Source organism: Juglans microcarpa x Juglans regia, chromosome 6S (genome assembly GCF_004785595.1).
Source record: "Juglans microcarpa x Juglans regia isolate MS1-56 chromosome 6S, Jm3101_v1.0, whole genome shotgun sequence".
Taxonomy (NCBI): domain Eukaryota; kingdom Viridiplantae; phylum Streptophyta; class Magnoliopsida; order Fagales; family Juglandaceae; genus Juglans; species Juglans microcarpa x Juglans regia.
In genome coordinates this window covers 17,997,097-18,020,817 of record NC_054605.1, presented here as the reverse complement: position 1 = coordinate 18,020,817, position 23,721 = coordinate 17,997,097, and the positions used below count along the sequence as shown (strand labels likewise).

Sequence of the window (23,721 nt, the reverse complement as noted above, 5' to 3'; positions counted from 1 at the left end):
TGGACCCCAAACATCTACAAAGATTAAAGTAAAGGTCCTGGGGACTGATTAACATTAAGACGAAAGAATAATTGCCTACATTTGGCAAGTGGACAGTTTGACTAGAAAAAAGAAGGTTGACATATGTCTTATTTCTTATGAATTAGGATTTTTTGGGAAGGCCTTGTATTTTGGCCAAGGGCTTATTTGGAAAGTTATTATTTTATTGACCTAGGGTTAGGGTTTTACTGTAGCGAGTACTGTAACCGCGTTACTGTAGCTGCGGCACTATTCATCCAAAGGCATTTTTGAAAGATGAGGATTTATTTTGGCTAGGGTTTGATTAGGTTTTGCTTAAATACTCTTTGTTGCCTCATGTTAAGAAGTTTATGAAATTTGATGAATTTATTCTTTGTGAGTTGAGTTTTACTCCTCTTGTTCTTAACTGAACCCGCAGAAATGAAATCCCTTGAACCCACAATCAATTTGAAAACTCTCCAAGAAAGTCAAAATCAAGTCAACGGATGGAGAACCTAGACCTGATGAGAATTCGTTTCAAGAACCTAGATTATATTAAAATCTAGACTCGTTGAAGAACCCGTCTCAAGAACTCAGATTACAAAGCAGGAACGCCACAAGGTTGTGATTTACTTTTGATAAGTTCAAGAGTTCAATCAAGAACAAGAGGAGAAAACTCAACTCACAAATAAAATTCAATATTGTCTAAACTTCAAATGAGGCTACAATGAGTATTTAAACTAAACCTAATTAAAACCCTAGCCAAAATAAAACTCCTTTTACCCAAAATGCCCCTGATGAACAGTGTCACAGCTACAGTAACGCTATAGTAACCTCTTGAAACCATAGTTCCTAAAAAGTAACTTTCCAAATAAGCCATTGGCCAAAATACAAGGCCTTCCCGAAAACCCTAGTTCAATAAAAATAAGATGTTTGGGCCAAGCATCTTCAAGCCCACTTATTCTAAACTGATAAAATAAATCATTTAATCAAATCAGAAGCCTCCAATAACAATGGGCCCTATCTCTAAGTCATGTCTTCCACAGCTTGAATCAAGTGGATCAAAGCTGGTTCTCCTTCTGTCAAGCCCATCTTGAGTGTTGGGCTCTTGCTAGCTTCATCCCAAGTAGATTGCATCAATCCGTGCATTACTTCATTGATCTTCTTGGCCTTTAATCTTGTAATTAGCTCATCTGGAACTTGCAAATGATCTTTAAGAGTAGGTCCACCTTGGTTCTGATCAGTTGAGTGGGGGTAAATGGCAGACACTTGGTGCGAAAGATGTGAGACACAAGCTGTAGTGAAGGGTGGCTGAGTCTATGATGCCACTGGGCAATGGTAGGTCTCTCACCAACAAGAGCAGCAGGAGATGGTTTGGAAATGACTAGAGGAGGGAATAGATAAAGCCCATCATGCGTTGTTCCTTAGAGTAGTAATGTCTCAGTTTGCTTGTCCTTCACATAGAAACGAGAATCATGAAACTAAAAAAAAAAATACAATTATTTTGACAGAATTGATTAACAGAGACTAAGTTCTTTGTAATATGAGGAACATTTAATAAATTGTGAAGAACAAATTTAGAAAAGGAAGAAGAAATGTGAGAATCACCAATATGAGAAATGAGGAGATTAGTGCCATCGCCAATAGTGATCTGCTCAAGGCTAGTTTATAGTTCAAAAGAAATGTTTAAGTTGGTGAGATCAGATGTGATATGGTTTGTTGCTGTGGAATCAAGGTACCACTGTGAGTTGGAAGAGGGTTGCGAAGTTGTGTAGTGGGCCGAAAGGGATCTAGGAGGGTCATACTGGTAAGCTTGGTCAAATTGGTGGTAACACTGGAGAGCAACATGGCCAACTTTATTGCAAACTTGACAGGTGAGTTTGTTTAAGGATTGAGACAAAGCTCGAAAGGAGGGGGAGTTCGACCACCACAAGTTCGAGGGCCACCACGTCCTCCAGTTTGATCATCACGAAAATGACTGCGTTTGCCACGAGAGAATGAAAGAGTGGTGATGTTAGTTGTTGGAGTTGGAAGAAGGCCATGCTAGATTGAGTTTAGGGAAATGTGGCTTTCAAATTTTAAGAGTAAGTTGAACAGTTCAACTGTGGTGATTGGGGTGGCTCTTGTGGTGACTGAGGGAACAAACAATACAAACTCGGAGTTAAGTCCATTGAGGAGATAAGAGACAACCTCAGAATCACAAAGAGGTTCGCCAACAGCTGTCATTGTATCAGATAGAAGATGAACCTTTTGGTAATAATCAATGACAGAGAGGGAGCCTTTTTTGGGGTTAGTGAGTTGATGTCGAATCTGGAAAATTTTGGCTTGAGACTGAGATGTAAACATGGTTTCAAGTGTTACCCATAGCTCACGAGAAGTACGAGATGAGATTACTTGGGCAAGGATTTGTTCGGTAAGGGAGGAGAAGAAGGCACTGAAGAGAAGTTGATTTGTTCAATGCCATTGAAGCTAGGCAATACTAGTTTTAGGAATGGAAGATATGGATGTTGAATAAGAAGCAGATAGAGGAATGGGAGGAGGGGGAGGAGCCGAACCATCGATGAAGTTGAAGAGCTCTTGTCCATGGAGGTAAGGGATAATTTGAGCTCGCCAAAGAAGATAGTTGTCAGAACTAAGCTTAACGGAGACAATATGAGAGAAATTGTTGGGAGGTTAGAAGTTGTGTGGGAGGGAAGCATCTTTTTTGGAGGAAGAAGAACCATCACCAACCATGACTGAAAAAAAAAAAAAAAAAAGGAGACGTGAGTCACTTTTTAGCTCTTGATACCATGATAGGATTTGGAGAAAAGTATTTCTGAATTCTCATTAATATTGAACAAATGAATACAATGTGATATATATATATAGAAAATACAAAGGGAATCTTTTCCTGGACATTTTTACAAACAGAGAACGTGCACTGCACAATACATTACATTACAGCAGAATTTGTTGATTCTCTCTGCCAAAACCGTTACAAGCGGCACCAACCTAGCTACTTGATTCCTGAAGATTCTGGATCCTTGGCTGATGTGGTAGAGCCTTGTGATGTGGAGGCCAGCGTGGATGGCTCAATAGGGCATTATATGTGAAGTGATAGGATGAGGAATATTTCAACCGAAAATGTAAGAAGGCCACCTTATTAATTATCCCATTAAATTATTTATTGAATGAAAACATTTTATGGTTATAAATGAATCTATATATCTATATATTATGTGATTTTCAAGCTTTCATTGAAAATCAGTCTCTAATGCAAAGAGAGAGAGAGAGAGAGAGAGAGAGAATTTAGGGAAGCTGTACATACAGGCGATGTCTTTAATTTTTTGTCTTCCAAGAGGAACTTAATTAACAAACTACAGTCCTAGTTCATGAACATGTTTATTATTGCCATGGAAATGCAGGAAGTCGATCTGCTACAATTTTGCAGTGGCTTTATCTTTGAATGATTTGGTGCTTACCAGGAGTCGTTATGCAAGATCATCAGTCTTACCAATGCTCTAAATCATTGCACATGCAAGACCAAATAGCAGATACCATGCAGTACTGCAACCACTTGGAGAATGGTGAATGAGTGGATGAAGTGCTTAGTTTCATTTGGGTTCTTTCAAAGAATCTGTTCTCTGTTTTTTTTTTTTTTTTTTTCCTGAATACTGTTGAATAATAATATGATCAAACTGATTTTGTGCAAATACTATTACACACTTTTGTAATCAAGAGTCTTTAATCTTATTCGTTAAAATACAGAAATTAAATGGATGCTTACAGAGCAATTTCTTACAAAATAAATGAAACTTTTTTCACCATCATTTGGTATGTGAAACAAGAAAAAAAATGCACTCAAGAAGGAAGAAGAAGAGGGATAAATGAATCGAATTATCCCCATGCGATGAAGAGAGCCACTAAATGGTTCCAGGACTAATGCATCAACATCCCTTCTCAAGGAATAAGTTTTTTATTCCTTGAAAAATGGGTCAGCCTAACTTCCTAGGGATAAATTATGATGTTAAAGATTGCGTCAACCTTTATCTTAACAAATAAATGGTGGAAAGTCACAATCTCTATATCTAAGTCCTGGCTCGAACAAGGGGAGAGTGTATAGGGGAGTGAGGAGACAACAGGCACTGTGCCATCAATATGTCATCTCTTCTAGATGAGAAGCTGAGTCTTAGGTTGTTGCTTCTTTCCCAACACTGTCTTTTGCTGGGAACTCTGACCTTATTAACAAAAGTACGGATTCTTGTTAAAGCCACATCCATTGTGTTGTCATCCATATTAGCAAAGCAAACTCTGAACCACCCTGGCTCTGAGCAATGGAAAGAAGAACCAGGAGAAACATTTAGCTTGACTTCATCTATTATAACTCGCCACAGTTTCATCTCTGCTTCAAATGTCTGCTCTTTGAGGAGCCGACGCAAATCCATCCAGACAAAGAGACCAGCATTGCTGTTCAAACAATCAATGCCTACTGAAGCAAGACCCCGAGTGAAGACCCCATGTCGTTTTTCCAATCTCCCAGCACTTTCTGCAATCAATCTATCAACAAACACATCATCTGAGAGCATCGATGCAATGAGATGTTGGGTTTGTGAGGAAACAAGTCCAAAACTGGACATTTTGCGACTGCAGTGAACTACTGCATCATTGTAGGAATAGACAATGCCAACTCTAAATCCAGGGAACCCCATGTCCTTTGAAAGACTATAAACAATGTGGATGAGATCACGGTTGCAAGTTATTTCTTCCTCTATTATCTCGGATATGCTTATGAAATTAGGTTGACTGAAGACAGTGGCAGCATAGATTTCATCAGAGATCAAGTGGATGTTCTTTTCATTGATGAAGCTCACTATATTTCTTAGCGTCTCTTTGTCTAACACAGTGCCAAGTGGGTTTGAGGGATTGGTAATGAGCAAGCCCTTTACAGTGATGTTGTTCTCTCGAGCTCTCTCATAGGCAGCTTCCAAAGCTTTTCTTGTCACCTTGAAATTATTAGAGCTTTCACAGACTACTGGAAGAAGTTGTACTCCTGTTCTCCATCTCAAATCCCGATCAAAACTGCAATATGAATCCAATTTTTGTTAGAATAATCCTGCATATGTAGATGAACTCCTGTGATATAAATATGCAGTACTGTTATTCTAAGACTTATACACCATACTGCTTACATGACATAATTTGATTTGAAAGATAAATTTTCAAATTTGAATCTTACAAATCAAATATTATTATTTAACTGATTTGAATAGTGTGTTCTATACATCGACTTGAGAATAAAATAATTCATAAATATATATAGACTTTTACTACACCATATTGCTTACATGATATAATTTGATTTGAAAAATAACTTTTAAAATTTGAATCTTACAAATCAGATCTTATTATTTACGTGATATGAATAGCGTGCTTTATACACCAACTTGAGAATAGAATAATTTATATATATATATATATATATATGTTCTGTATATTGCTAGAGGTCTTTCACATATCTTTGTATACTAGCCAAATTACTGATGATCAAAGTTGTAAACTATGTAGCCTGCATCATTGCCTAATGGCTTAATTTCCTAATTACTGCTTTGACAGTTGCAGTAGTTATATGAAATCTAATATGGATATGAAAAAAATCGTAACCTTCTGACCTCAAGGCAGAGTACTACTGGAGAATCCTAGCTATTACTTGAAAACTTGTCTTATTTTATTTTTAAAAAGAAAATTTGTTGCACTCGTGTCCCCACACACCCCCCCCCCCCCCGGGAGTCATGCTAGTTGAAAGGAATGCTTGTCGCCATAACAGTTAACACCAAAATCTCTATTCATGGGAGCTAGACAGCAAAAGGCACGTGAAAAAAAAAAGAAAAAGAGCAGAGGTCAACGTACGCTGGGTGTATGTGCAGAAAAACAGTGCAAAACAAATTTAAATCGAAGCTCAATAACACCAACTTGCATTATTGGGACATTTATAATTTCCTTGACTTTTTGATTAGATAGAAAAGATCTAAAGCCATTAATTAGAGAGGTAGAAAATGAAATGCAGAGATGTTTGTCCGTACCCTGGATAATAAGGAGTAGGTACGAGAAATGCCTCCCCAGGGTCTGCCAAACAAAAGGCGATCATCTCATGTGCCCCAGTTGCTCCCCCACTCATAACAATGCGGTCAGCCTCGAATCTCACTCTGTCTCCTCTTCCTTTTGCCATAAACTTGGCAACAGCCTGTGGATTTACATAAGAATCTTGATTATTATTTCTTCCGATAATTTTAGCATACAGATTTTCCTTTTAATGTGCCTTTCTCAAGAATAGAATGAACAAAACTTGAAGAATATATATGAGAGAAAAGAGTGATACTAATTGATAAATATTATATTTACAAAGAGATTTTATAGAAGAAAAATATAAATTGATGTGACATCTTGTAACACGTTAGATCTATTCTGAACTAAAAGTATTTGTATAATATAATATATCACATCAATCCATGTGAATTTATTTTTCGTATTATGTCATATCATTTTTATACGAGGGAACATATTTTAATTACCTCTCTGAACTCTCGCAAACCATGATAATCCTGAAAGATGGCTATATCTCTGAAGTCATTTAGTCCTTCGGGCGTGCAGATGGAGGCTTCTGGGTTATTCATTATCCACTTTTGAATCAAATCAAAACAAAGCTGCATGCACGCACAAGACATAACAACCATGACTGAGTTTGATCAGTACTATATATGTGCTTCAAACGAGTTACCAAGCTAAAATGAACCGATAACCAAAGCTTAATTATAAGCATTTTCTTACCTGATTTTCTGCAAGACCCATTTGGATAACTCCATGAGGGTTCTCGTTAAAATGAAATGGATTACTGTCAAACGCCTTCCAACCATCAAAGTAGGGAGAATCTTCCCCATGCCCATTGCCGGTTGCTATCTTAGATAACAAGTACTTCTGTTGGTTGGTGTTTTTCAACCCCATTTTTTTCGTGGGATCGATGCACAGAGAAATGTCTAGATGTGTTGTTCAGATCGAACGCAAGAAGGAAGTACTTTACAGGGAGGAATGAGTAGGCTTAGACGTTAATGGACAGTCGTACAGCTTTTTTTTTTTCCTCTCGCGTTAGAAAGTTGTGCAGCTGTAGACAAACACTAGCATTTGAGGTTAGGATATGCAACTTCAACTGGGTTTATTTATAGTTGGTACGTAGCAGTCTGAGGTGACTATGCGTTTCCGGGTTACCTTTGTTCTTTAAAAAGGGCGAATACTAGTTCAAAATCAGATGAAGTTTCCATGAAGGACACTTGTTTGAAAACTTGGGGTGAGAATTAATAAGTGCATGTGCAACATTGAAATTCATTGTCCATCTAATTTTAATTGAACTAATATTATTCTTCATTTTAGATTTTATCATTTCCATGTATATTGGTTGATGTGACACGTTAAAATAGTTTTATAGTCAACCACTTAAATGGATAGTCATTAAAAATGTGTTATGTCATAATTATAACCGACAAGATTTAAAGATGCCTTTGGATAAAAAAGTATTATGTGAATAATAATAATAAAATAATAATAAAATAATAAATAATAATAATAAAATAATAAATAATAATAAAGTATTTTCATATTTTAACTGAAAACAAAACTAATGTCCGATTATGGGTCGAGACCCAATGGATTTGCACCACTATCCCATATCTTCAATTATGATTGTACACATAACGATAATGTTACAGTCCAATAAATTTTAGATCTTGTCATCCCTAATCATACTTACTGAAATGATACAAAAGTACTGTCTTTATATATCATGAACCACTTAAAATTATGCCACGTAATGGATATAGTCAAAGACAACAAAATTCATTCAAAACGGAGAAAATCATTTCTCAAAAGAGTGGTTTTCATGATCTATTTTGAGCAAGTTGAGAGCTAGCTAGGACAGATCAGGGGGTACCCGATACAATGGGCAAGCCGCTACATTAATTTGGTCCTATATAAATGAAACAGATCAGTCGAAAGCAGCGACAAGTACCCAAGCAAGTCATGCCCACGCCAGTATCCTACGAAGACAAAATGCACTATATACACACACGCTGCATGCTCCTTTGTGAAAGCTTTCATATATTAATTGTATCAAATGATCAAGGTAGTACGTACGTACATGATACAGTACCAATATTATTCAATCTGCATGCGTGAAAATAAATAAATAAAATATTGAATAAATATACACAATTAGGCCTTATTTGGACAGTGAGATAGGATATTGAGATGATCTATAAATAATAGTAAAATTATTTATGAATAATAGTAAAATTATTTGACTTGAGATGCTTTATAGAATTTTGAGAAATGAGAAAAAAAATTAAATAAAAATATTATAAAATTAAAATATTGTTAGAATATATATAATTTTTTAATATTATTTTTATTTTGAGATTTGAAAAAGTTGAATTATTTTTTATATTTTTTTAATTTAAAAAAGTTGTAATGATTAAATAAAAAAATTAAAGATTTAAAATTAAAAAGTATTTATATTTGTAACGTACCTATATTTAAATATTAAAATAAGATAAAATGAGATGAAATGGAATGGAAGGCTGTTACTATCCAAATTAGGCCTTAGTAGGCATTACTTTGTCCAACATTAATTATTTTTTCATCGCGTAGCTCTATTCCACACGATCTATCTACCAGGAATTAATTGCATGCTGGCAATAATGCCAAACCCTGGGTGACTCCGAAGGAAATGAAAATGGTAGTACACCCGCTAGGATTTTTTACTTTTTATTTTTTATTTTTTTACTTAATAATTAAAGAAATATTTTTTTTTTATCAATGATATGAATTTTTTAAAATATTTAAAAATTTTAAAAAAATACATATAAAAAAATAGATTAAATATATTAGTGAGAGCTCTCAGCAGTGGCTGTAGAGCCAACCAATTAAAGAAAATATTATTGCATGCGCAAGTGGGTTTTCAAACTTTTTGACCTACATTTATATATTATATGAAGTGTTTATGAAGACATACAAATATATCTTATTAAATCACTTATTTATCATGTAGGGTTCAAAAAATTCAATTCGTCGATCCATCCAGAATGTTCAACTACAGCCAGCAGGCCACATGTTCTTAATTATAATGCACCTAATTCTTAAAAGTTCCAACTCATAAAACTACACAATTAGTTTGAGTTATTGGTGAAATTGACATGTTTGGGAGATATCTCATCTTATTTTCTTCTCAAACATCATTAAAAAATAAATACTTTTCAATTTCAAAATTTTTAATTTTTTAATTTAATCATTATTTAATCATTACAACTTTCTCAAATTTCTAAATAAAATATAAAAAATAATTCAAAAATTTTCAAATTTCAAAATAAAAATTATATTTTAACAAAATTTTAATTTTTATAATATTTTTATTCAACTTTCTTTCTCTCATTTTCTAAAATCCCATAAAACATCATAAATCAAACATTTTTACTATTATTTACAAATTATTTCACTGTTATTTACAGATTTCTCATATCATCTTATCTTTCAAATATTATCTAATCTTGGAAAATATTTCTGTCGTGTTTGCTATAGTAGTTTAGCTGGTAATGCAGCCATGCATATAGCATGGGTTGGGTCAAGATATTGAAGGACTGGTGGTTAGTTTTAGGTTACTAATTATATGCCTAAGTTGTCCAAATTAATACCAAATTTCAATTAAAAAAAAAAGTGTTGCAGCCATAATTAAATGGTCATCAAGTTTTTGTCAAGCATCATGTGGGTGGCTAAGGTGATAAGTCGCAAGCAAACCAGATTTTTGGATCATAGACTGCGATTTTCCTTTCTTTGGTCAACGGAGCGGTTCAGGCTCTCAAGGTTTCCAATTAGTCAGGCTCTGTTTGGCTATTTTCCATTTTACAGTAGTTAATGAAAGACCATTGTATCCTATTAGTTTTTAGTCAAAGTCATCCCCTATGTTCTCACACGTGGAGCGTTGAAACTTCCCCACGTTAATTAGTTTATTCCTATTTCTATCCAAAAATTCTATTCGTTCTCTCTCCTCAATAAATGGTATATTTACTTTGAAGTATATCACATACTTATTTAGCTGCGTTTGTACGTTAGAGATGAATTGTAAATAATAATATTTTATAAATTTATAAGTTTAATTTTTTTTTAAATCGAAATAGATTTATTTTTTAAATTAAAATGTATAAAAAAAGTTGAGATAAATTTAATATTTTTATGAAAAATTAAAAAAATAATGAATTTTGTTAATAAAGTAGATTGAGATGAGTTGAGTTTGATTTCAACGATCAAACATAGTCTCTTTCGTTTTTTTTCACAATTATTTTCATTTCATCATATCTTATTATTATTACAATTTTTTTAAATTTTTTTAAAAAATAAAATAAAATAAATAATTTAATTTTTTTAAATTTTAAAATAAAAATAATATTAAAAAATATATTATAATAATATTTTATTTAATTTTTAAATTTTATTTCAATTCATATCATTTCATTCATAAAAATAAACTACACGACAGTCAAGAAGTTATCATTAACTCGATGACGTGACAGTACCGTGTGGCAGTTTAGGGACCCCACATCAGCCCATACGCAGCACATACGTGAGAGTCCATGCACCCAGCATTCCTGTTATGGTTATAAGGCTATTGCACTATTCCGCGAGTTAACTCCATCAACTTTTTACAGCCTTACATTTATCTAGTCTTAACAATTTGGTCAGATAATTTAACAGCAACTTTATCATACTTTTTTATTATTATTATTATTATTAATTGATAGATGGATAGGTTTCTCACCAGTAAAGATGATCAGACTTTCTCACCAGAAAATGCAGCCTACTTTCCATACTTTTTCCTGTATATTAAGTACACATTTAAAACGCTGGCAAAAGCACCGGAAAGGGTTTCAAGAATTACGTGCGATACAAAACAGTTCAGGTCTAGTCAAGCAATTTATATGTTTCTCTATGCTTTACGCCTCCTCTGTTTTGGGTTAAACCCACAATATAATATGGGAAAGATGAAGTTTTACGAGGAAGCGTTCAACAAGCATGAGCAGTGCAAAACCATCCTGTCTGGTCAAAGAAATATATTCAGATTCAAGATACATGTTGAATGGAAAACTAGCCATGGTTTAATTCTTAAACATGAGTAGAACAATACGTTTGAATTCAAAATTGGCAAATTCTAATCTAAACCTGGTTAAACTAAGAAAATGCGACTCTTTCTGGAGTGATCTCAGTCAAAATGTTAACCATGGCCAATATGACACATGCAAAACATAGTTTCATATGGATTGTTTAGACCAAAATCCCCATCAATGCTTTGATAAAGTTTTCTTGACTAATAGATGATAAACATAAAAGATCCGACCAATTTTAGGGAAGAGCTCATGCAAATCTAGAAGACACGTCCGTCAAGTACCACAAAGACCAAACTTAAAAATAAACAGCCATCACCAGGTGCAAATAACACCACAAATTTTCTATTCCAACCAATTATGTTAGTTTTGGCAAAAATCCATGGGATGTGTAAGCAGTATTCAACAATAATAATCAGGCATAATTCTTACATTTGAGACACTATCTTTTGGCCAATTTTTATCGCCTCATTAGAAGAACCACAGTATGAGCTGCAATACTCCTATTCTCTCCAAGGCTGTCAACATTCTCATGAGTTTTTGCTTTCAGATTTACAACAGAAGGGTCTGCTCCAAGCAGTGCAGACAAGTTTGCCTTGATTGCCTCCTTGTGCGGGCTCACTTTTGGTCTTTGAAGAATTAAAGTAGCATCTAAGTTTCCAAGCTCATAACCAGTCTCTTGCATGAGTCTGACCTGAAATGAATCGTATCAAAGAGGATAAGCTTGATAAGAAACTTCAACAACTGCTAAGAAAGACATTTGTTGTATCCACCCATGTTCCAACAAAGATTCATTGACTATCCAAAAGATTATTACTGTGAAGAAAACGGAAATTGATGGATTATTACATTGTTATTTACGAACCATCCTCCAAGAAAACCTCCTGCAATAAAAATCGATGTTATGACAACGACTGCTACAGCATTTGTTCATTTAGTCACTATATGCTACAAGCTGCCAGAATACGAGTCAAAGTTCAGAAATGTTATCTAGTCATTTTGATCATGTTTTAAATGCACTAGTTTGCAAGAAAATCTATGCCTTTTTCCCCTTTCTCACATGTTCATGGTAAACCACATCGCAGGTGGTTCTCATCCACATACTCAATACCCTCCTCTCTTCAGGTGAGCCCAAAGACCTCCCCTTTCACAGGGAGTGGCACCACTTGACTACAAAGGGTGGCAGACCCTTAGAGAGTATTAAGTCACCCAGTACGTTAGCCCTATCATAAAAAAAATAGCAGGACCTCACCCATTTTGATGCCACTTATTTTCATGGTGACTAGAATAATGTCCTTTAATTCTCATGCTTGTAAAGATGTTAGGAAAACAAGATTCTTATCCTTTCTTTATATCTATTTCCTTTTGCTAGGATATTCTGATATTCATCTCAAGGTTGAGGCCAACAGCATTCTAATTGGGTCTATAATTTTTAAATTTAGCAAACAAGGTCTGTCAGCACAATAGCATGTATCCAAATCTTCAGCACATTCTAAATGTAACATAACCCATTAGTGAGGTCGTGTTGTTTTTAGATAATGTAATAACACCATTCTGAGAAAAGAGAATATTGGATGGACGATATATCTGAGCTTATGCAGGGTTGGAAAATAAGTAGTCAATGCTATGAAAAGCTAAACGCTATGAGGTACATTAAATTGTGGTCAAATGAAAACTCACAATACCACTTCATAGAAAGAAGTAGGAACTCGGACCCTTAGGAATCATAAAGAAAACAGTTTCCATCATGTTGAACAAAGACTGACGGACCCAACAACTCTGATTAAATTAGTAGCCACCGCCACCCAATCGCCCCAAGTTGGCCAGTCTAGTTCATATGCTGCTTCACCAACAACACAAAATATTCTTGCTCTCTTGCTTTTTCCAAACCATTCGCAATTATCGGAAGATAAAACATTTCAACATTCAAAAGCATAGTAACAATTAAATATCCATAATGACTTTCTACAAATGCCCCATAGCTACTACATTCAACAATAACTCACAGCTTCCTTGATGAAAACTGAGGATGGCGCCCCCTTCCACTTAGGATCGTTGTCTGGGAATATTTGTCCGATATCAGGAAGCCCCAAAGCACCCAAAATCGCATCAACCACACAATGCAGCAAGACATCCCCTGCAACAAAAACAACAACAATAACAGTTACAACTAAAAAACAACAGCAGCAGAAGCAGCTAAAACAACAGCAATAGGAGCAATGGAAACAAATCACAAAGAAAATGGCCGCCTTCGCCAGCAGACTTAAATTCAAAGAAAATGAAGGGAAAAATGGAAATCCAAAACTTCTTAATCTCAATTCATCCAAAAATAAATCACGACATAATCCAATAGAACAGGACGAAATTATTACCATCAGAATGAGCCTCACAGCCTCTGTCATGGGGTATGTTAATCCCACCGATGATCAGAGGGTACCCGGGCTCCAACCGGTGGAGATCGAACCCGTGCCCGACCCGGAAGGGCAAGACTTTGGCGGACGTGGCGGAGAGTGGAGCCTGCCCGACTTCCAACGCGCTGGTTGTGGCGGCCGACACAGAGTGCCTAGCAACTATTGTTTTCGTGCGTACGGGTCGGATAGACAGTTGTGAGAGAGAAAACGAGTGAGATTTAGTGAACGGAGGGAATACGTTTTGAGGGACTGGGGGTACACGAAGTGGAGGTGCTGCCACGGCCATCGAATTTTCAAGAAGCTAAGGGACGCTGATGAGTGACAGAGTGGTTCCGGTTCGTGTGGTTGCTGACTCTGTCGGGACTTGGAAGTGTTAACACTCATCTACTTTAATCGAATATTCCGATATTTTTTTTTTTTAACATTTAATCATCCATCAACAAAAGAAAATCGATGAGAAAAAATATCTAATATTAATAGAATTAGTTTCCTCTATATTTTCTAATTAACTTTAGGAAAGTCAAAATTTTGTAATTCTAATGTCAATTCCATGTTATTAATTCAGATTTTATCATATATTAACTGTTATTTCTAAATAATATTATCAAATTTTTCACTCTCAAAAGTATACCGAGCTAACAAAAGCTGCAGAAGGCATGATGCCAATGGCATAAGAGCACCTGATCACCTGATGACCACACAGGGATCACCCAACCGTACATATCTCTCTAAATCACTTCATTCCTCGTAAACTATCACAGGGATCACCCAACCGTACATATATATATATATATATATATCTAAATAAAATTTGATTTCTATGCACAAAATTTACACTTCTCACTTCTAGCTAAGCAGCCTACAACAGTGAACATGCAAATGCCCTTCATTCCTTTGGAAAGAAGAGCTCAGTAGGAAGATGCCCTCGGTTGCTTGCATCCATGCTCGGGTATAAGATGTTCGGTTGCAGCTCTCTTCGGTCTCAACTGCAAAACAGAAAGGCCACGCAAATCAGAAGATTGACAGAAGCTAAAAAAACTGACCTATGTTTGTTTGTAGACCCACATATCCACTTGGTGGCCACACTAATTGAGTATGTCGTGTGTGTACTTAAGTATGAGATGAAGAACTTGTTGCATCATGTCATGTGTGTGTACTTAGATATGAGATGAAGAACTTGTTACATCCTTCTCTTCAGCACGCTGATAGATGTGTCTCAAAAGGATATTTTTGGCTTCAGTAGTTATCACTGCAGAATAAGTTTCAGACAAGTCAGTTCCTCATTATCAGATACCTATACTTTTGTTTATTTGATGTCATTAACAGAGAATACTTGACAGCACAACAGCCACAATTGTCATAATGCATGTAAAATGAAGGGTAAAGGTCGAAAAAGCCCCATCAACAAATAAATAAGAGAAGCTCCAAGATGAAACAATGAGGAAAATCAGGAGGTACTAATTGTCTTCATTACCTTGATCAGGTGGCGGAAGGGTGCGGCTGTGAGTAGGATGATAAGTTGCAGGCGTCATTCTCTGCGTAAAGATAGAAACATTATTATATATGAAAAGAGAGATCCTATTTTTCTTCTTAAACATAACAAAGAATACAAAGTCATAAACTTTTTCACTCTTAAAATCACAGGCAAAATAACATCATGCAAGTTAGTGCAATTTTCCAAAACCCATACACACTTAAGAGCCTACCAGAAGATCTAAATGTCACTAATTTTATAAAAGGGATAGTCCAGCACAGGATGTATATAGCAGGAATGGATATTATTATACCATGAGGTTATATATCCAAATGTAACTTGATTGGAAGAACTAGATCAAATAAAATAGTAGCCTACACTCTGCAGGCAACAAGTTAGCATCTTATGACAAACAAATAGAGCCTGCAGTGATTTTGTTTATACACATGGAGAAATTGCTGAATGCCATTTATTTCAACTGGGAACAATTTTACCATAACTTGAATAGCTACAAAACAAACCCTCCTCAAAGAAAGTTGACTAATACGATTGCGAACTTCATTATCCACAGCTGATCACATTTAATCCTGATTAGCTACTTTTTTCTATTGGATATGCTCAAGCGTCCAAAAAATCAATTCAAGCATCTTAAACAAAATCTCACTTGCTTCTTGTGAGAGAAAACATCTAGGTGTGAATTTAGAGGTGAAAGAATGATTGAGACAAAGAAGGATAAAATAGGGAAGTTCTTTCCGATAATTCTTTTTATCAATTTGGCCACCAAACCCAGCTAGAATTTTAATTTTCAGATACTTTCGTTGACATGAACAATTACGTCACTCAAAAGGCCAAATTAAGTACGAGAAAGTGCAACTCATATATCTTCCATTTTATCACTCAAAAAAGTGTATTCATGATTCCACAATTATATCTTGGAAAAGCAAGATCTCCTTTTAAGCCCTCTTTAAAATCAATTTGTATATCCACTTTCTCTATGAGTTCTAATACCATGAAAAGGCAAAATTTGAACATCAGATGAAATTTATCCCGGTAAACATCATAGAAATCGAAGAGTCACTGACCACCCAACACATCAAGTTAAACACTTTAATCCTCAAATTTGAAAGTACATCTGAATGAATGCCAGCATCTGTTACAATGAAATTTTATTTTTACAGGCACGATGCTGCAAATAAAGTCAGTACCACAACTGGAAGCGACTGATCAACTGATCAACATCAGCCCAGTGTCTCAAACCTACAATGTCTCATTATGTAAAAACTAAGATAAGCCAACCAAGCTAAAGTAACAATCAGTTCCCATGAATCTAAGCATTCGTGAAATCAAAACGAAATATTTCAGAAACTATAATTTAAATCTATTTGATTCTAAAGTTTAATCTCACCAATAAACATATTTACTAATTTCCATGACCTTCAGTATCCCAAGAAACACAAGTGGGTACATCCAAAAGGCTACTCTGATCACACAAAGTCATTGCTTTTCATGGCTACGATACTCAATAAAGTAAACATTATCAAAATGGGCTAGGTTTAGAAAATAAAATACTTACTGAAGGAATGGAAGGATCGGCCGGTCGAAGTTGGCTGAAGTTGTGAGGGTCAAATGACGGCCAGTCGCCGAGCAGAGACCCCATCAAATGCTGATTTCCGCAACCAAATCTAGAGAGATTACGAGGGGAAGAGAGAACACAAGCACAATGCCCGATTCAAGAACCAGCCTCTCATAGAGGGGAAAAAAAGAACCCAATACCCGCATACGATACTAGGACCAACCGACCAAGGAGAAGGTCCACTCATGATGCTTGCGGTAAATCGATGACCTTACATATATTATTATTTTATTTTCAGGTCCATGCATAGTATATGATATATCTGGTATGACATGGGTTGATTTAAAAAATAAGACTCGATTGAAAAGTTATCTTATTTCATTATTATAATTTTATTAAATTTTTATATAAAATATAATAAATAATTTAATTTTTTTAAATAAAATAATAATAATAATATTAAAAAATAATATTCTAACAATATTTTATTCAACTTTTATCTCAACTCATATCATCTCAATTCACAATCTAAAATGAATTATTTTAAAATTTAAATTTTATAAATTAAATCGATTTAAGTGATGTAGATGGTGTAAATTAAACACCAGATTGAATATAGAAAAACTATTTTTTTCATTTTTTTTCCTTCCACTTATTAGTTCTTACCAATGCTAATCAATAATGCTTTCTAACAAATTAATTTTTAATTAAATTATTCAACTTATTTAGTTTTAAATAATGATTAAGATTCAAAAAGTTTAAACATAAAATAAAAATAAACTTAATATAGAAAAATAATGATCTTATATGAATTGATAAAACTCAATATACTCTTGGTTTTATAATTAATCTTAAAAGGCTTCATTGAGTAACCTTTTGAATTTTAACTTGCAATCGGAAAATATTGATTGTTTCTCTTTTAAACATGATCATTTTTAATCTTTTTATGTCAATCATTTCAATCAACAATTACTTAAAATTCATCATTTCAATAAATAAAATTAAGTCGATTAGACTTAAACTGAAAAATAGTATTTTTCTCTACAATATAAATAGACATGAGTCTCAAATCTTTGTTCGAAGAAATAGAGATATACTTACAATTACAAATAAATTATACTAAAATAAATTTACAAATTGATATCATTTTGTATGATCAATATATTAGATCTACTTTATATGAATAAAAATAATTTTACAATCTAAAATATCGCATCAAGCCACGTCAGTTTGTGAATATATTTTAATGACATTTTTTTGTGGCCAAGCATTTCTCTAAAACATAACATTCATAGCAACAAAGGTGCACATCAACGCTGTTGATGTCGTGTTTCGCGAGCCTGGGCAAATCCACACCTCAGGTGCCGCGATGTGAATTATTTGGAGCCCCCAGCAGTGTTCCAGTACGGCTGTACGGTAGCGTTTCATATGTCGATAGCAGTGAATGAAAAATAAATACTGTGAAAGTAAAAAGAGACGACACAAGATTTACGTGGTTCGGCAATATGCCTACGTCTACGAAGGTTGGGGAAGGAAGTCTCCAATATAATATATATCTATTTATAATCACTCATGGATCCTCATATCTCATTGTATAGAGAAGGTTGGAGCTCTTCCTATCTGTATATTTCTATCGATTCATTCGTCCAGATGGTCTCCTTTTTTCATCAGTTCAGAAGTCCAAGTCCCCTTTAATACAGTCTGAGCATCCCCTTTTATAGGCTTGCCTGCCCCTTACTGTACATGTCAGCCAACTTTGAGTCGGCAAATCTCCCTTACGTGAACTATTTGCCTTCTCCCTCTGATCCTCTGACATTTTATAGCCTCTCACATCCCTCTTGTCTCATTCTTACCTCCCTCTAACATTTACAGCCTTTATGTCTCACTCATATCCATTCTTATCTCTTCATGGTCTCCCTTTTGTCCTTAATAAAGGCTTGGTGGGGTAAGCCCTAGTTTTATGGGCTATGGGTATTTTTCCCCTCCACAAACGTGGACATCAAAATTGGATGAAACTTGTCAAGGTATGCATTCAAATGTTGAAAGAGCTAAATTCATGTGGTGCATTATATGCATTAGTGTTGTCTATTCCCATTATTGTGTCTCCCATCTTTAATTTTTTATAAGCTTGGATTATAAAATGGTATCATTCTTGGCGGGCACGCTTGTTGGTTTTTTACTCGTGCTTACAAAAGTGTATCACTTTAACAACTTGGAAAATTATTCGAGATTGAGATATTAAAATTAGATTCTCATGAAATTTTGAACACCGCTACTCTAAATTCTATAAATATATATATATATATATATATTATCTCAATTATACTAATTTATATGACATAATTTAAGCGAATGTCTTGCACTCATGATCGTATTTGTTGATACTGTAAAAATCGCACAATAGGTCGGAGAGAGAGAAAGATTCATTCTCGGCCTACTGGGTTGACTGGGCCTTGATCGGTGTTGTTTGGAGTCCCCGACAGTATTCCGGTATTGTTGTACGATGGCGATACGTATATCTGTGGCTGTGAATGAAAAATAAGTGCTGAGAAAGTAAAGAGAGATGGATACCAAGATTTACGCGGTTCGACATTAGGCCTATATCCATGGAGGTTTGGAGAGGGGAGTTTCAACTATAATATATTTGTTTACAGTCTCACGTAATATCTCTTATCTCACTGTACAAGGATTGCTAGTGATCTGCTGGCTGAATAAATTCTTCATGGAGCTTGCTGTAGGTTGAAGAAGAAGTCGAAAATATGATCGAGAGAGCGAGTTGAAGTTTGTCTAGGCATCCCCTTCTATACGATCATCTCCCTGCAACTGTTGATAGTTGTGTGTCTGACCCTTCACTGTGCATGCCAACCTGCCATGAGTTGGTTGGTCTCATTTGCGCTTGTTAGCTTCCATTCTCTTCCTACTTTCCCTTTGACCCTTCTGGCACTTGTATGCCCTCATGTCCCTCATTGTCTCTTTCTTATTTGTCTTCTTATCTCTAGTGGTGGGCTGGGCTCAACTATGGGCTATAGTATTTTCTCCCTCCACAGTATGGATTGAAACTTGAACTATTTCTTGTGATGTTAGGATCTGGATGTGCCTATGCTTCATCACAAGATCTCGTTTGGTTATACAGATAAGATGAGATGAAAGTTGAATAAACTATTATTATAATATAATTTTTTATTTTGAGATTTGAAAAAGTTAAATTGTTTATTTTATTTTATATGAGAGTTTAAAAAAAATTGTAATGATTAGATAAAATAAAATGAGAACGATGCAGTTTAATGTCGTCCAATCTATTCCTTATTACAAACACATGATGGACAGAGCTATGCTCCCTCACTCCATCTTATAATCATAAACAATTTATTAGTCCCCACTCCCCATGTAGTAATTCCTTGAACAATCTAGTACTACTTCTGTACACATCAGAACTATTATTTGCAGGTCCTACTGCTTCAATGGAATGATAGCTGGTTCAGATGCCAGCTTTAGATAAGCTATATATAATATAGCTCCTCGAAACCGAACCATTTCATATAGCAAGCTGAAACACGCAAAAAATGAAAAATGGAGTACTTGGCATAGACAATGTTACATTAATATTCAGAAGAATGAGAGAAAGCGAGTACATATTTTAGGCTAGCAGGTGCATTACATTAATATTCAGAAGAATGAGAGAAAGCGGGTACATATTTTAGGCTAGCAGGTGCATTAGAGGCCCATCCGTGTAGGCCTGCACAGCGTTCAACCCGCACTGGTTTTGGGCCCGACCCGACCTGACCCGTATCCAACCCAACAAGCAAAGAACCGACCCAACTTTAGTCGGGTCAACCCATCTGCCAATTTAGAACTTAAAAGTCAAAATTGTCCATCGCATCTCATCCTCCATTTCTTGAAGATTACAGACACGAGAAAGAAGAAAATTTTTCTTCTGCACTGCAAAAACCCGTCTGCCAGTTTACAACCCAACAAGAATGGTCGAGTGAATTTATGGCTTCGCATCTTCCTCTCCATTCTCCAAAATCGCTTCGCTTCCTCTCCTTCCAAACTCGCTGCCGATCAATTCTTTCACTTTTTCCATTCTCGTATTGACGACATTCTCCTCGATGGGGATGAGTTGGGTCGTGTGATGTTTTTCTTTGGGCTACCAAAATGTTTGAAGGTGAGCTTTGTTGATAAATCTTTGGTTGCTTGGTGGACGAGGGATTATGATGAATTTATGGTTGCTTGGTGGTTGGTGGACGAGTTACTCCTCTATTTTCCTTATTTTCTCTCTGTTTGAGGTTGTGCTTGTTGCTTGTTGGAGTCGACAGGGAAGACAAATGGAGTCGACAATGATGACGAACAGAGTTGACGGTGATGACAGAGAGAAATTGGGAGGGATGGCAGCTAGGGTTTGAGATTTGGGGAGGGATGGCAGATGGTTTGAGATTTGGGGAGTTTTAGTCGGATCGAAACCGACAGTTAGTTGGTTTGACCCGTAAGTTAGTTCAACCCGCTTTTATCGGTCGGGTCAGGTCGATTGGTACGAATGGTGTGGGTTGACGGCTTTTCTGCACAACCCTACATCCGTGCACACAGCTGGATTCCATGAAAGTGGAGCACTGCTTGCGCAAATACCTTTTGCAGTGGCAAAGAGAAAAGGGTACTTGCCCATATATACCACCATATATACCTGTGCATGTCCATTGCCTTCGTTGCAGCAGTAGTTTATACTTTAGGCTATCCCCTCCTTTAATCCAATCCTACTGACAAGTATTGTGCCTGTTAACCAAAGATCAGACTCCACGTACGTAACATATATATAAGTGGTCTTAATCTTATAATACATGCAAAGACATGATGCATCTCGCAATATTAACGAAGGCTTTATTAATTAATTGTATTATTGGTTCCAACATACATATACACGTTCAAAATCATCAGTACTAATTGTCTCATGTTTAATAAGTCAATAGAAAATCAGTGAATCCAATGATTTAATAAAATCCACGACATGTAGATGAACACCCCTTTACATGATCATCCCGTCATTTGTAGACTAGATATTTTTGGATAGATTTATCATTCATTAACAAGTTGATTTCTTTTTTCATGTAGTTTCAGCAGCTAAATAAGGTTTTTTTTTTTTTTTTTTAGAATAGGACGGTACCCTAATTTTATTGATAAATCTCACTTATGGCGGAGAAATACCTTGGTTATAATCAAATACTTAGAGGTTACAAATAATTATAAAATCCCAAACCAAGTATTAAAACCATTATTAAAATCAATTTAAACATTATACAAGCAAACTAAGACCAAACAACACAAACAACAACAAATAACAATAAAAATCCCATCCCTCTAAATCAAGTTCTAATATATGGAAGACCAAGTTTATCAGTCCTAATCATTCCCCTTAACAAAAAGGGACAAAAGACAAGGACTCCCACGTAGCAGCACAATCATCAGATGCCAGCTTTGCCAAGAAATTTGCCTGGCTATTACCTTGCCTATAGACGTGCCGGATGGTGAAATTGAAGTCCTGAAGCAACTCTATTTGCTCAATCCAATAATCTTCTAGGTACCAAATGGGACAATTAGAGGCAATTATCCAATTTACAACAACCATAGAATCCATCTCTATTTCCACATTAGTAAAACCCAAACTCTTCGAATGTCTAACACCATGTAATAGGGACATGAATTCGGCATAATTATTATAAGTACTGTACTCTAGAGGGACAGAAAAAGCAAGCACCAAATTTCCTAATGAATCACGTATTAACCCACCTGCACCTGCCTTCTTCAAGCTTTCCTGACTGCTTCCATCTATATTTAGTTTCAAATAATGTTCCCTTGGTCGGTTCTAGCGCACTATCTAAATTGGCATGTTCTTCTTCAGCTTGTATGAAATATTTAAATTAGCCAACAAAATCTCATCGCACCGAGATAAAGGTTTCAAAACCTTCAATTTCTCGCTCAGTTTAACAAGCCAAAATTTAATACTTCGCCAAATATCCTCCACCGACTCCCACTTTCCTTCCATACGAGCTCTACACAGGCAAATCCAAAGTCTCCAAGTTACAATAGAGGGAATAAGGCCCATAAGGTGATCCTTTGTCAATGATTTGGAGGCTCTAGGAAACCATGCATAAACAGTTTGCATCCACGTGCATTGTTGATGTCTAAGGAACCCCACTTGCATAGCACATCTCTTCCAAATAGCCCTTGCCACTTCACCCGATGTCAACACATGATTTAAGTCCTCATATTCCCCTTGTGCACAACTGTTACATTTTGAAACTAAGGGAATGCCAATACTACGAATTTTATCATCCACAGTGTGAGCATTATGACTACTTTTCCACATGATAGTTGCCATATTTTTTTGGAAGACACGGATGCCAAATCCAGTCAGTCCATCTAACATTTGAAGCTTGTATCCGAATAACCTCCCATGCACTCTTGGTAGAAAAAATACCTTCCTCCTTAGCCGTCCATATTAGACGATCAGCACCATCCCTCTGCCTACAGAAATTATAAGAGATTTCTTGCACCTTTTGAACACCCACTAACTAAACAAGCAAATCTATATCCCAACCCCCTTCCATGCGACAGTCTTTCAATTTTAAGTTTGGTAAAATAGTAGGACATGCAGCCGCAAGAGGCTCATCACCTAACCATTTATCCAACCAAAATGAAATATTATCTCTCTTGGGTTTCCATCTCGAATGATCAATGACGTCTGGTATACTCTTCATCACCATTTTTCAAAATATAGATCCATTGGTTGGGTTAACAATGGAAATATGATTCTACTTGATATATTTGGCCTTAAAAAATTTGGACCAAAGAGAGTCTTTTGATAATAACCTCCAAGCAAATTTCATATGTATAGCTCTCTGTACCCCATCGAAATTTCGAATGCCAATACCACCCTCTTTAACGGGTTTGCACATCAAATCTTAGGATTTCCAATGTTTCTTTGGCTTTCCATCCTTATAACCCCATAAAAAATTACTAAAACTTTTGGAAATATAGGAAAGGACAAATTTTGGTACTTGCAAAACCGAAAGAAGATGAATCGAAAAACTGACAAGC

The 23,721-nt window shown here is 35.5% G+C and overlaps 3 protein-coding genes across 4 annotated transcripts; all 3 read right to left on the bottom strand.

Moving 5' to 3' along the window:
* Window positions 1-3,760: 3,760 nt before the first annotated feature.
* On the bottom strand, window positions 3,761-7,172 carry LOC121236508 (1-aminocyclopropane-1-carboxylate synthase-like). Its single transcript, XM_041132952.1, has 4 exons — window positions 6,802-7,172; window positions 6,546-6,677; window positions 6,057-6,217; window positions 3,761-5,055 (listed from the first exon to the last, which is right to left on the bottom strand). Exons 1-4 carry the CDS (start codon window positions 6,973-6,975, stop codon window positions 4,065-4,067), a joined length of 1,458 nt encoding a protein of 485 aa, XP_040988886.1. The 5' UTR covers window positions 6,976-7,172; the 3' UTR covers window positions 3,761-4,064.
* A 4,325-nt stretch (window positions 7,173-11,497) lies between these two features.
* Window positions 11,498-14,025, bottom strand: LOC121237790 (2-C-methyl-D-erythritol 2,4-cyclodiphosphate synthase, chloroplastic-like). Its single transcript, XM_041134669.1, has 3 exons — window positions 13,547-14,025; window positions 13,181-13,311; window positions 11,498-11,868 (listed from the first exon to the last, which is right to left on the bottom strand). The coding sequence occupies exons 1-3, from the start codon at window positions 13,869-13,871 to the stop codon at window positions 11,635-11,637; spliced, it is 690 nt and encodes a 229-aa protein (XP_040990603.1). The 5' UTR covers window positions 13,872-14,025; the 3' UTR covers window positions 11,498-11,634.
* Window positions 13,181-16,872, bottom strand: LOC121237791 (DET1- and DDB1-associated protein 1). Of its 2 annotated transcripts, none has more exons than XM_041134670.1 (5): window positions 16,633-16,872; window positions 15,060-15,120; window positions 14,770-14,834; window positions 14,449-14,571; window positions 13,181-13,311 (listed from the first exon to the last, which is right to left on the bottom strand). In XM_041134670.1, the coding sequence occupies exons 1-4, from the start codon at window positions 16,714-16,716 to the stop codon at window positions 14,494-14,496; spliced, it is 288 nt and encodes a 95-aa protein (XP_040990604.1). In that variant the 5' UTR covers window positions 16,717-16,872; the 3' UTR covers window positions 13,181-13,311; window positions 14,449-14,493. The 2 variants fall into 2 exon arrangements, 1 of the variants encoding a protein (XP_040990604.1); XR_005934976.1 differs by having other exon boundaries at window positions 13,183-13,311; window positions 14,430-14,571.
* Between the last annotated feature and the right edge of the window lie 6,849 nt (window positions 16,873-23,721).

Coding starts and splice junctions, on each gene's coding strand:
- LOC121237790 (XM_041134669.1), bottom strand. CDS start 13,871: ATGGCCGTGGCAGCACCTCCACTTCGTGTACCCCCAGTCCCTCAAAAC. Junction 13,312..13,546: donor CTGTGAGGCTCATTCTGATG/GTAATAATTTCG, acceptor TTTTTGTTGCAG/GGGATGTCTTGCTGCATTGT. Junction 11,869..13,180: donor CAGTTTTCATCAAGGAAGCT/GTGAGTTATTGT, acceptor GATTCATTTCAG/GTCAGACTCATGCAAGAGAC.
- LOC121237791 (XM_041134670.1), bottom strand. CDS start 16,716: ATGGGGTCTCTGCTCGGCGACTGGCCGTCATTTGACCCTCACAACTTC. Junction 15,121..16,632: donor CCGATCCTTCCATTCCTTCA/GTAAGTATTTTA, acceptor ATCTTTACGCAG/AGAATGACGCCTGCAACTTA. Junction 14,835..15,059: donor CCTTCCGCCACCTGATCAAG/GTAATGAAGACA, acceptor CTTATTCTGCAG/TGATAACTACTGAAGCCAAA.
- LOC121236508 (XM_041132952.1), bottom strand. CDS start 6,975: ATGGGGTTGAAAAACACCAACCAACAGAAGTACTTGTTATCTAAGATA. Junction 6,678..6,801: donor TGGGTCTTGCAGAAAATCAG/GTAAGAAAATGC, acceptor GCGTGCATGCAG/CTTTGTTTTGATTTGATTCA. Junction 5,056..6,056: donor CCTACTCCTTATTATCCAGG/GTACGGACAAAC, acceptor TTCATATTGCAG/TTTTGATCGGGATTTGAGAT.